Source organism: Hyperolius riggenbachi, chromosome 5 (genome assembly GCF_040937935.1).
Source record: "Hyperolius riggenbachi isolate aHypRig1 chromosome 5, aHypRig1.pri, whole genome shotgun sequence".
NCBI classification, from domain to species: Eukaryota; Metazoa; Chordata; class Amphibia; order Anura; family Hyperoliidae; genus Hyperolius; species Hyperolius riggenbachi.
In genome coordinates, this window is record NC_090650.1 from 94,203,002 (window position 1) to 94,213,573 (window position 10,572).

The 10,572-nt window shown below is 43.9% G+C and overlaps 1 protein-coding gene across 1 annotated transcript in view; it reads left to right on the plus strand.

Annotated features, from left to right (window-relative positions):
• The window catches only part of LOC137518320 (protein QNR-71-like), a 17,564-nt gene extending 7,512 nt beyond the window's left edge, over positions 1–10,052 (plus strand). The window contains exons 6-11 of the mRNA XM_068236006.1: positions 1,956–2,321; positions 4,676–4,879; positions 4,957–5,056; positions 5,162–5,364; positions 8,678–8,768; positions 9,778–10,052. Coding sequence (XP_068092107.1) covers positions 1,956–2,321; positions 4,676–4,879; positions 4,957–5,056; positions 5,162–5,364; positions 8,678–8,768; positions 9,778–9,925 — 1,112 coding nt within the window. The 3' untranslated portion in view covers positions 9,926–10,052. The remainder of the gene's footprint in view (positions 1–1,955; positions 2,322–4,675; positions 4,880–4,956; positions 5,057–5,161; positions 5,365–8,677; positions 8,769–9,777) is intronic.
• The last annotated feature ends 520 nt before the right edge of the window (positions 10,053–10,572 follow it).

Genomic DNA, 10,572 nt, shown 5'->3' on the forward strand with positions numbered 1-10,572 from the left:
TATGGCGAGTTCATAGAATTTATTTTTTGTCACAAGTTAGTGAAAAATGACACTTTGTGAAAAACCTATAAAAATCAATTTCCGCTAACGCTTGACAAAAAATAAAATCTTCTATGAACTCACCATACTCCTAATGGAATACCTTGGGGTGTCTTCTTTCTAAAATGGGGTCACTTGTGGGGTTCCTATACCACCCTGGCATTTTATGGGCCCAAAACCGTGAGTAGTCTGGAAACGTCTCAAAATGACTGTTCAGGGGTATAAGCATCTGCAAATTTTGATGACAGGTGGTCTATGAGGGGGCGAATTTTGTGGAACCGGTCATAAGCAGGGTGGCCTTTTAGATGACCGGTTGTATTGGGCCTGATCTGATGGATAGGAGTGCTAGGGGGGTGACAGGAGGTGATTGATGGGTGTCTCAGGGGGTGGTTAGAGGGGGGGGGGGGGGGGGGGATAGATGCAAGCAATGCACTGGGGAGGTGATTGGAAGGGGGTCTGAGGGGGATCTGAGTGTTTGGCTGAGTGATCAGGAGCCCACACGGGGCAAATTAGGGCCTGATCTGATGGGTAGGTGTGCTAGGGGGTGACAGGAGGTGATTGATGGGTGTCTCAAGGTGTGATTAGAGGGGGGGAATAGATGCAAGCAATGCACTGGCAAGGTGATCAGGGCTGGGGTCTGAGGGCATTCTGAGGGTGTGGACGGGTGATTGAGTGCCCTAGGGGCAGATAGGGGTCTAATCTGATAGGTAGCAGTGACAGGGGGTGATTAATTAGTGGGTGTTTAGGGTAGAGAACAGATGTAAACACTGCACTTGGGAGGTGATCGGACGTCGGATCTGCGGGCGATCTATTGGTGTGGGTGGGTGATCAGATAGCCCGCAAGGGGCAGGTTAGGGGCTGATTGCTGGGTGGCAGTGACAGGGGGTGATTGATGGGTGGCAGTGACAGGGGGTGATTGACAGGTAATCAGTGGGTTATTACAGGTGAGAACAGTTGTAAATATTGCACTGGCGAATTGATAAGGGGGGGGGGGGGGGGGTCTGAGGGCAATCTGAGCGTGTAGGGGGGTGATTGGGTGCCCGCAAGGGGCAGATTAGGGTCGATCTGATGGGTAACAGTGATAGGGGGTGATTGATGGGTAATTAGTGGGTGTTTAGAGGAGAGAATAGATGGAAACACTGCGCTTGGGTGGTGATCTGATGTCGGATCTGCGGGCGATCTATTGGTGTGGGTGATCAGATTGCTCGCAAGGGGCCGGTTAGGGGCTGATGGGTGGCAGTGACAGGGGGTGATTGACAGGTGATCAGGGGGGATAGGTACATGGGGGGGGGGGGGGGGGGGGGGTGTCTGGGGAGAATCTGAGGGGTGGGCGGGTGATCAGGGGGGGATAAAAAAAATAGCGTTGACAGGGAGTGATTGATGGGTGATTAGGGGGGTGATTGGGTGCAAACAGGGGTCTGGGGGGGGTGGTCTGATGGGTGCTGTGAGCGATCTGGGGCAGGGGGGGGGGAAATCAGTGTACTTGTTGCAGACTAGGGTGGCTGCAGCCTGCCCTGGTGGTCCCTCGGACACTGGGACCACCAGGGCAGGAGGCAGCCTGTATAATACACTTTGTAAATATTACAAAGTGTATTATACACTTTGTGTGCGGCGATCGTCGGGTTAACATCGCGCCGGCGCTTCCGTATGGCCGGCGGGATGTTGCGGCGGGTGAGCGGAGCCAGGCGGCAGAGGATCGCGTCACGGATGACGCGATCGCTCCGCCCATGCCCCTACAAGGACCGCCGCCATTTGTCAATACGGCGGTCCTTGCGGGGTCCACTTCCCGGCCGCCAATTGTCAATACGGCGGTCGGGAAGTGGTTAAGGCATAAACTGCATTTACGCCATCTTAACTTTTTTTTTTTTTTTTTTTTTTTCTAATTGTCTATTTTTACTTTAACTTTTTCATTTCAGATCAAATTCCTTTTTATGTGGCCATTACTCAGAAGAATGACAAGAATGCCTCTGACAACATCTTCATCAAGGATTCTCCAATTCAGTTTGATGTACAAATCCATGATCCAAGCCACTATCTCAATCAGTCTAGCTTGTCATTTACCTGGAACTATGGTGATGGCAATGGCTCCTTTGTTTCAAATAGCCCAGTTTCCACTCATAATTACACCATGCTTGGAAACTTCAGTCTGAACTTGACAATTAAGGCAGCTATTCCTGGGCCATGTAAACCAGTTCCACCAACTTCCCTTCCAACAACGCATGCAGCTACTACACGCATGGCAACCACAGAACTGCCTTCCACCACGCCTTCACACACCACCAGTAAGTTCTAATATAGGAAATGGTCTGTGTGGGTTACTTACAAAGGCTTCACCTGGGCAGCATTCTTTCCGCAGCCTATCCATGCATAAAGTTGCGGAAAGGATGGTCATAAATGGTAAAGGGGAATAGGGGGGTGCCCTTTTAAACAGTGCTGCCATAGGGTGGGGTTTTTTTAATCTATAAACAGTAATTTGGGTGCCAGATGTTTAAAGCCACAAATCACACCTTAACACTTTGGCAGCAAATGGTGTGTGTATCCTTGGCATTAAAGTGGACCTGTACTCTTGCACAGGACTAAAATACATAGAGAAATGCCCCTGTATGTTTAGAGTTTAGCCTGTTTAATTCCTGCTCTATGTATCTAATCACAAGTTGCAATTTGATCTCTCCTCTATTGCATGACTACCATGGCAGATGAGCTCATTTGAAAGCACAGGTTAAGAATGTCTGCTTTCATGAATCAGGAAGGTTATATGCTGTTGATCGTCAAAGCGGACCTAAACTCATGTCTCCTCTGCTATAAAGTTTACGCACTAGGGGTCTGGCATTTGTAGTGGGAGGGTTCTGTAGGAGGTTAGATCAGGGTAAAATATAGGTAAAGATAACTGATATCTTACTATCATAACTGAGAAGTAAAATTATTTTACTGCTACTAGCAATCCTAGTTACTTTTAAACATGAATGCCATAAATGGTACCAAACTTACACATTTAGGGGTCCAATGCAAGCAAGAGCATAGTGTATCAAACTTTGAAAAAGGGACCAATGTCTCATAAATTGGTGTGGTTGTACATCTAGCAACTTGGTGCAATTGACCCACCAATCTGAAATTTTTTTTTTTTTTTTTCCTTAAACTGAGTGTTCCAGTATGTGATCAGCCATAATGGACATCTGGGTGAATCGTGCAGGATGGAAGTATATCAGCTGATTGTAAAGTAATCGGCTCCTGTAAACACTTAATTTCAGTCGCCAAAATAACAGGAGTTTGGATTCAAAGCATGGAAGCACAACCTTGTTCAGATCGATTTAGTGACGTGAATCACATAGGATATTGCTTGTGTGTGTGCCACTCGTTCAACTTTTAAACACTAGCTGGTTGCTCATTAGGGAATTGCTTGATCAATGCAAAATCATGATGTATGCTTCTCTGGTCATGTTAGAGTAGCCAATTGCCTTCAGTTTGTTACCAGAATCCTGCTGTGGTCAGTGAGTCTACTGTAAAATTCAAGACCTTTAATACTTCAGACACTTGAAGTAGCCATAGTAAAACATTTTTTACAAATGGAAAATTGGAGGATAACCTCTAACATACAGTGCTGGATTTACCATAAGGCACATGCCTGATGGAAAGGCTGCTCCCTTCCCAAGTGCCTCCCTATTTCCCTATACAAAAAATCATGAGCAGAGCATAAACTAGGTTGCTCTTGGAGATCTTCCTTCGGTCAGCGGTACCTCTAGCTCCATTAATACTAATGGGCACCTGTAGCTACACCAGGTAAGGGAGAAGTGACAGCTGGGCCAGTCAGCACATTTGTGGTGTAGTTCGGTAGGGGTTTGTAGGTTCATGGAGGGGGAAGTCTAGGGTGCCAGGACATCTGTGCCTATAGGCCCCAGTGATGTAAATCTGGGCCTGAACATGCAGTGGCATCCAGCATAACAATTTGATATACCACTCTTAAGGCTCATACACACATCAGACCATAGTCTTTGGAAAATGAAAGATCACAGACCAATTTTACCCCCTTCCATGTAGTATGAGAGCCATACCTACAGTCTATTCTATGGAGCTGAGCTCCCCATCAGACAAATATTTGCAAGATGCTGCACACATGCAACAGATCAGTATCTGCAAAAGATCTGTTCCTGCAAAATGCATTCATAGTCTGAGATCTGCAGATCATCATACACTTTTTTTTTTTTTTAACAGATATTCATCTGCAGATCAGATCCACCAGGATGGGTTTTCAGATCTGCAGATTGTCTGATCTGCAGATGAGTGTCAGTTAAATGAGGTGTGTATGATCTGCAGATCTCAGACTATGAATGCAAGAACGGATCTTTAGCAGGAACAAATCTTTTGCAGATACTGATCTTGTGTCTGTAGAGCATCTGTGTGCAGCATCTTGCAAAGATTTTTTTTTTTTTTTTTCTGATGGAGTTCAGCTCCATAGAAGACTGAAGGTATGGCTCTCATACTACATGGAAGGGGGTAAAATTGGTCTGATCTTTCATTTTCAAAAGACTATAGTGTGTATGTGGCCTTAGCCTTGGTTCCTTTTTTTTTTTTTTTTTTTTTTTTGCAAATGTATCTTGCTGCTAGGGATATGCAGTATTTATCAATTTTCGCCCTACAGGTAACTCCACTGGTAACTCAACTGAACTGCCACCATTAGAAACTGAAACTCTGTCAGTAACTACAGAAGAGCAGAATGTTACCACTGGCAGCGCCACTACAGAGCAAACCACTACAGTGCCTACAACTGCTGTGTTCACAACTCCTGCTTCTGGCTGCTTTATCAACAGATATGGGTACTACAACAACAAGATAACAGTTGTTGGTGGGTGTAACTTTCCTCTTTGCAACTTTTCACTTGTCTAGAAAATTTGAGGCTAAACTTGGCTTTTTGTTTTATAGATGGCATCCTTCAAGTCAGCATTGTTGCAACTGCCAATGTTCAAGTGTCTTCTCAGGCTGCAAGTTCTCTAATTGATTTTGTAGTGTCTTGTGAGGGGAGGTGAGTGGCTTTCTCGCCTTTCCACCCCATTAAGTTGTCAACTGAGAATAGATTTGTGCCTTGACAATACCTAATGGTCTTAATGACTTTGTCTTTCCCCTCTAGCCTACCCACCGATGCCTGCACAACTGTTTCAGATGCCTCATGCATGATTCCTCAGAACATGGTCTGTGATCAGATTCCACCTTCTGACCAGTGTCTGCTAACTTTACGAAGAGGTTTTGCAGAGCCAGGTTCTTACTGTGTCAATATTACACTGAGTGATGGTGCAAGTCTTGCTCTTGCAAGTACCCTTGTGTCTGTCCAGGGTAAGTGGAGGTTTTACATTTATGGTCTAAATGGATATTAGTAATGCTTGTACATCTCTCTCTCCATGCTAAAAGTATAGTAGTACTGTAGATGTTTACCACTATAGTGGTAGTTATATGTTATAGTGGTAAATGGGCCATTTTGGTGGGAGGGAGTTATTGTCAACAGTTAATTTACAAGTTCTGGGCAGTGTTCAGTGGGTGAAGAGTTGCAGGGATAGAAAATTCTGGCTGCACACTATGCATAGCATATAGGAGAAGAGTGCTTCATGGTTTGCATGCATTTTGCAGTAACTCGCTCATTGGGATGCCTCATGCCCTCAGACTACACTAGATGCACAAAAATTTGAAAGGTTTTGCATTGCAGTGACCTGCATTAGTGTTGCAATGCCCCACTGTGAATGGGCCTCTGGTGAACAAGGCACCTTTTCACAATTTAAAGTGTAGTAGAGGCATTTTACTTTCTAGGCCTGCCCAGATTTATAGACTGTTTTTATTTTACAAAATGAAGGGGGGAGGGGGGTAACGTCTTTCCAGTGTTTAGAGAGACAGCAAGTGGCTGTTAATGGTTCAGCAAATGTTGGTGAGGAGAACCACTAGGCAAATCCAAGGGGGTGCTTTGGGATGATGCATGATGTGAATGTTCCTTAAACAGAACCTGTACTGAGTAAAATTATTTAAAATAAACACATGAGGTAACTTCAAATGAACATTACATAGTTACCTTGCCATCAGTTCCTCTCAGAAGCTCACCATTTTCTTCTTACAATGATCCCTTCCAGTTCTGACAACATTTTTGTCAGAACTGAAATATATCAGTTGCTGTCATTTACAGCTGAGAGGAGAACTGATGTGTGCATTTTTCCCTATGGCTCAAGTGGGTGATGTTCCAGTTTAACAGTGTGCTGACCAGGAAGCTGTTATAGGGTAATTTTCAAAATGGAGGACGGAGAATTTCCTTGATCACAGTGGACAAACAGGAGGCAAGAGAGGAAAATTGAGTAGACTACACAGGAGGCAAGTATGACTTGTGTATGTTTTTTATTTTGACTTTTATTTTCAGTTCAGGTTTTCTTTAAGAGTAGCAACGCTCTGTATAACAGGGCAAGTCCAGAATAAGGCCCGGTGCACACCAAAAACCACTAGCAGATCTGCAAAATGCTAGATTTTGAAACTCTTCTCTTTCTGTAGCGTTTCAGCTAGCATTTTGCGGGTTTGTGAAGCGTTTTTGGTGTAGTAGATTTCATGTATTACAGTAAAGCGGTTACTGAACAGCTACTGTAACAAACGCCTGGCAAACCACTCTGAAGTGCCGTTTTTCAGAGCGGTTTGCATTTTTCCTATACTTAACATTGAGACAGACACCTCTGCTATCCAAAATCTGCAGCAACCCGGGAGTATGTGTTTCTGCAAAACGCCTCCTGCTCTGGTGTGCACCAGCCCATTGAAATACATTACCCAAGCGGATCGCAAAACGCAGCCGAACCGCTCTGGTGTGCACTAGGCCTTAGGGCTCGTTTCCACTGTTGTGGTGCGGAATCGCCTGTATTTCACCGCAGACGAAATCGCATGCGGATGCGTTTCCGCATGCTGTATTTCCCACGATTTCGCATGGCTAAGAAGCAGGCGAGTTTAACCATGTCACTGCCTGTGTAAATTGCCATAGCAGTACATGCGAAATCGCAGGGAAAACCGCATGACAAAGCCACATGCGATTTCCCTATTAAAAGCATTTTGAGCGATTCGCCCGCATTCCAGCCGCACGCAAAATCTGACGGCTCTGCCATGCAGATTTCCCCCGCACACCAAAACGCACCTGCACGACGCACAAGTGGAAACCATCCTATCCACTTGTATTGCCTATGCGAATCCACATGCGGTGCCTGCATGCGGATTCGCTATAGTGGAAACAAGCCCTTAAGGTGCATACACACATCAGACTATAGTCTTTGGAAACTGAAATATCAGACCAATTTTACCACCCTTCATGTAGTATGAGAGCCATACCTACAGTCTTTTCTATGGAGCTGAACTCCACATCAGAAAAAAATCTTTGCAAGATGCTGCACACAAAGATGCTGTACAGACACAAAAGATCAGTATCTGCAAAAGATCAATCCCTGCAAAAGATCCATTCCTGCAAAATGCATTCATAGTCTGAGATCTGCAGATCATCATACACACGATTTAACTGACATTCATCTGCAGATCAGATCCACCAGGATGGTTTTTCAGATCTGCGGATGATTGTCTGATCTGCAGATGAATGTCAGTTAAATCATGTGTATGATCTGCAGATCTTATAGACTATCATTGCAATTTGCAGGAATGGATTTTTGGCAGGAACAGATCTTTTGCAGATACTGATCTTTTGTCTGTACAACATCTGTGTGCAGCATCTTGCAAAGATGTGGAGTTCAGCTCCATAGAAAAGACTGTGTAGAGTATGGCTCTCATACTACATGAAGGGTAGTAAGATTGGTCTGTGATCTTTCAGTTTCCAAAGACTATAGTCTGTGTATGTATAGATTGATCCCTGACACTGCAGTTTCTCCAGTATGCTGGGAATGGCTGGAATCCCATTTATGGGGTGAACTGGGGTCTTGTAACAAATAAGACTTGGTAGATGTTCTTTCACTTGGCTACAGATTGAGTTGTAGCTGCATTCCTCCAGAATTTAGACCTTGAATCCCTTGAGGTAACAGAACCAAAAGCATTGGCCCAGCACTTCATATATTTTTGTTGGAGTTCTGGAGCAGACCTAGGAGTTGAAGCAATTATATTGCATAGTTATGAGATCCATTTGAAGAGGACTTTCCTCCCAAATTGCCCCAGTTGGACCTTCTAAAAAAAAAATGCCAAACCTGGAGAAAGACTAGAAAGTGGCAGATGAAAATATTGCAAATAGTATGCGTCTAATGCTTTTTGTGCCTTTTACGGTGTTCAGAATAGTTAGCTAGGAGTCCAAAAATCTGATTCCTTTGATGCCAGATAACTAGGGCCCGGTGCAAAAGCGGGGTTGCCAAAAATTTGTAATTGGACTGGAAATGGTGACATTTGTTTTCTAAGCCAACCACAAACTGTGTGTTCCCTGGCAGTGTACTCCTGTCCCTAATAGGAGGGCACTGGGGTGGGGAGTTTTCAATGCATGAAATACAATTTGTGCCCATTGTGCATGGGGACTCTTTCATAGCAGGCAGGCAATCTCCTGGCTTGCAATATAATGGTTACAATATACAGATTTAGGGCAGGCCACCAAGGCTGACTAATTTTGGTATTGTAGATGTAGATATAAATTTATTTTTTTGTTTAGGCCCTGGATCAAACAAGACTCTTTCTGCAACCCTAACAATACTCGGACTGGTGGTTCTTGCTGCTGCAGTGGTTGGAGTAATTTTGTACAAGTAAGAAATTTTTTTTTTTTTTCATGTCTACTGTAGTGATGTGGATTATATTCCTACAATAGAATGTCCTGTTGTGCCCTGTGTTGCAAGAAAAGGCTATACATCAAATTTGAAAGTAGGTGGTGGGTAACAATGCTAGGTGGTTGGGAGTATTGACGGAAACCACATGAAGCGGTGTTTGGAAACATGTAAGGGTGGCATTAGGCTGGGTTCTGTATTCTCTGAAAGGCCAGCTCCAGTGGAACTATCATGTTGCAGTGAATACCCACAATGACCTACAACCATCTTTCCACAAATTGTGGGATTCGGGTATAGGTACTCTGACTACATCTTTACAACTCTTCTCCAATATCTTTTTAGTGGGCACCATCTCATGGGACGAACACTCACTCAAATGTCATCCCTAATCCCTGAGTCATTAATTTTTTTAATGGTGAAAATTTAGTAGACTTGGTCAATTCTTTTAAGAGGGCCTCATTCAGCACCCACCCAATCTGCCTGGAAATTGTGGCCACCAGAACACCTATGGAGGGGTGGACCTTTATATTAGAGGGTAAAGGGTTGGGGGCTCTCATGGCTGCAGGAGCTGCTACCCCATTACACCTCTGTCCCACAATCTAAAACCCAACTGCACCAGAGCCCACAAATTAAACCCAAATGCCTAGTGCATATGTACAACACAAGTCATTTATGCTTCAGTTGTTGTCCTGCAGCATAAAGAGGAGGCTGCCATATTTCCTTTTTAATCAATACCAGTTGCTTGGCTATCCAATTGATCCTCTAATACGATTAGCTGTAGCCCCTGAACAAGCATGCAGCAGATTCGTTTCTGACACCAATTTAGCTGCAGGTGGTCAGCCACTACCGCAGCCAAATAGATTAGCTGGGCTGCTAGGCAACTGATATTGTTTAAAAGGAAATATGGCAGCCTAGATAATCTTCACTTCAGTTGACCTTTAAAGTTTGATTTATATATATATCACTAAATTTATTTATTTTTTTTCCTCAGGAAATACAGGCAGTACCGCCCCATTGGGAGTGCATCAGATGACAATGGAAGTCGGATCAGTGTGTACTTCAGTCAAGTCAAAGATGTGCTCTTCCGTGGGAATCATGAGCATGATCCTCTGCTGAAAAGCAAAGCTGGTGTAATCTAGTCTTTGGTAAATGTACTTGCAAGTCTACAAAGCTGGTATAACCTAGTCCTGTGTAAATATACTTGAATCTCTGCTGCTTTCAAAGTCTGTTTTATACCAGGTAAAATAAACCTTATTCCTTTAAAAATTTGTTTGTTTTTATCCCTCCCATCCCTGATTCAGGGAGGGGTTTATATCCCTCAAGTCAAGTGGGATCACCATAGCATTACACTAAACAGACCTTCTCAAATCACAATGTGCTAAGAAAAGCACTCCTAGTGGGTTCCAGGCAAGTGGGGATCAATGAGTCTCAAATTTCCACATTTATGCAGAATTATGTAAACTTGGGGAAAAAAAAATTAAATTCATCCAAGCTACATATTTGCACGAACTTGGAAATGTTTGCTTTAATTGCCCCTAATCGGTAAGATGACAGGATTTTGAAGTATTGACATGACAGTCCTAGTTAATCTTCTAACTGCTCCAGGTCTAATCTGTGTTGTAAAGCTCATACTGTATTTGTATTGGCTTGGCAGTCATAAGGACTACTGGAGTGGGAGGCTGCCATATTTCCTTTTATGCAATACCATTTGCCTTGACAGGTCTGCTGATCTATTTGACTGCAGTAGTGTCTGAATCCCACCAGAAACCAGCATGCAGCTATCCTT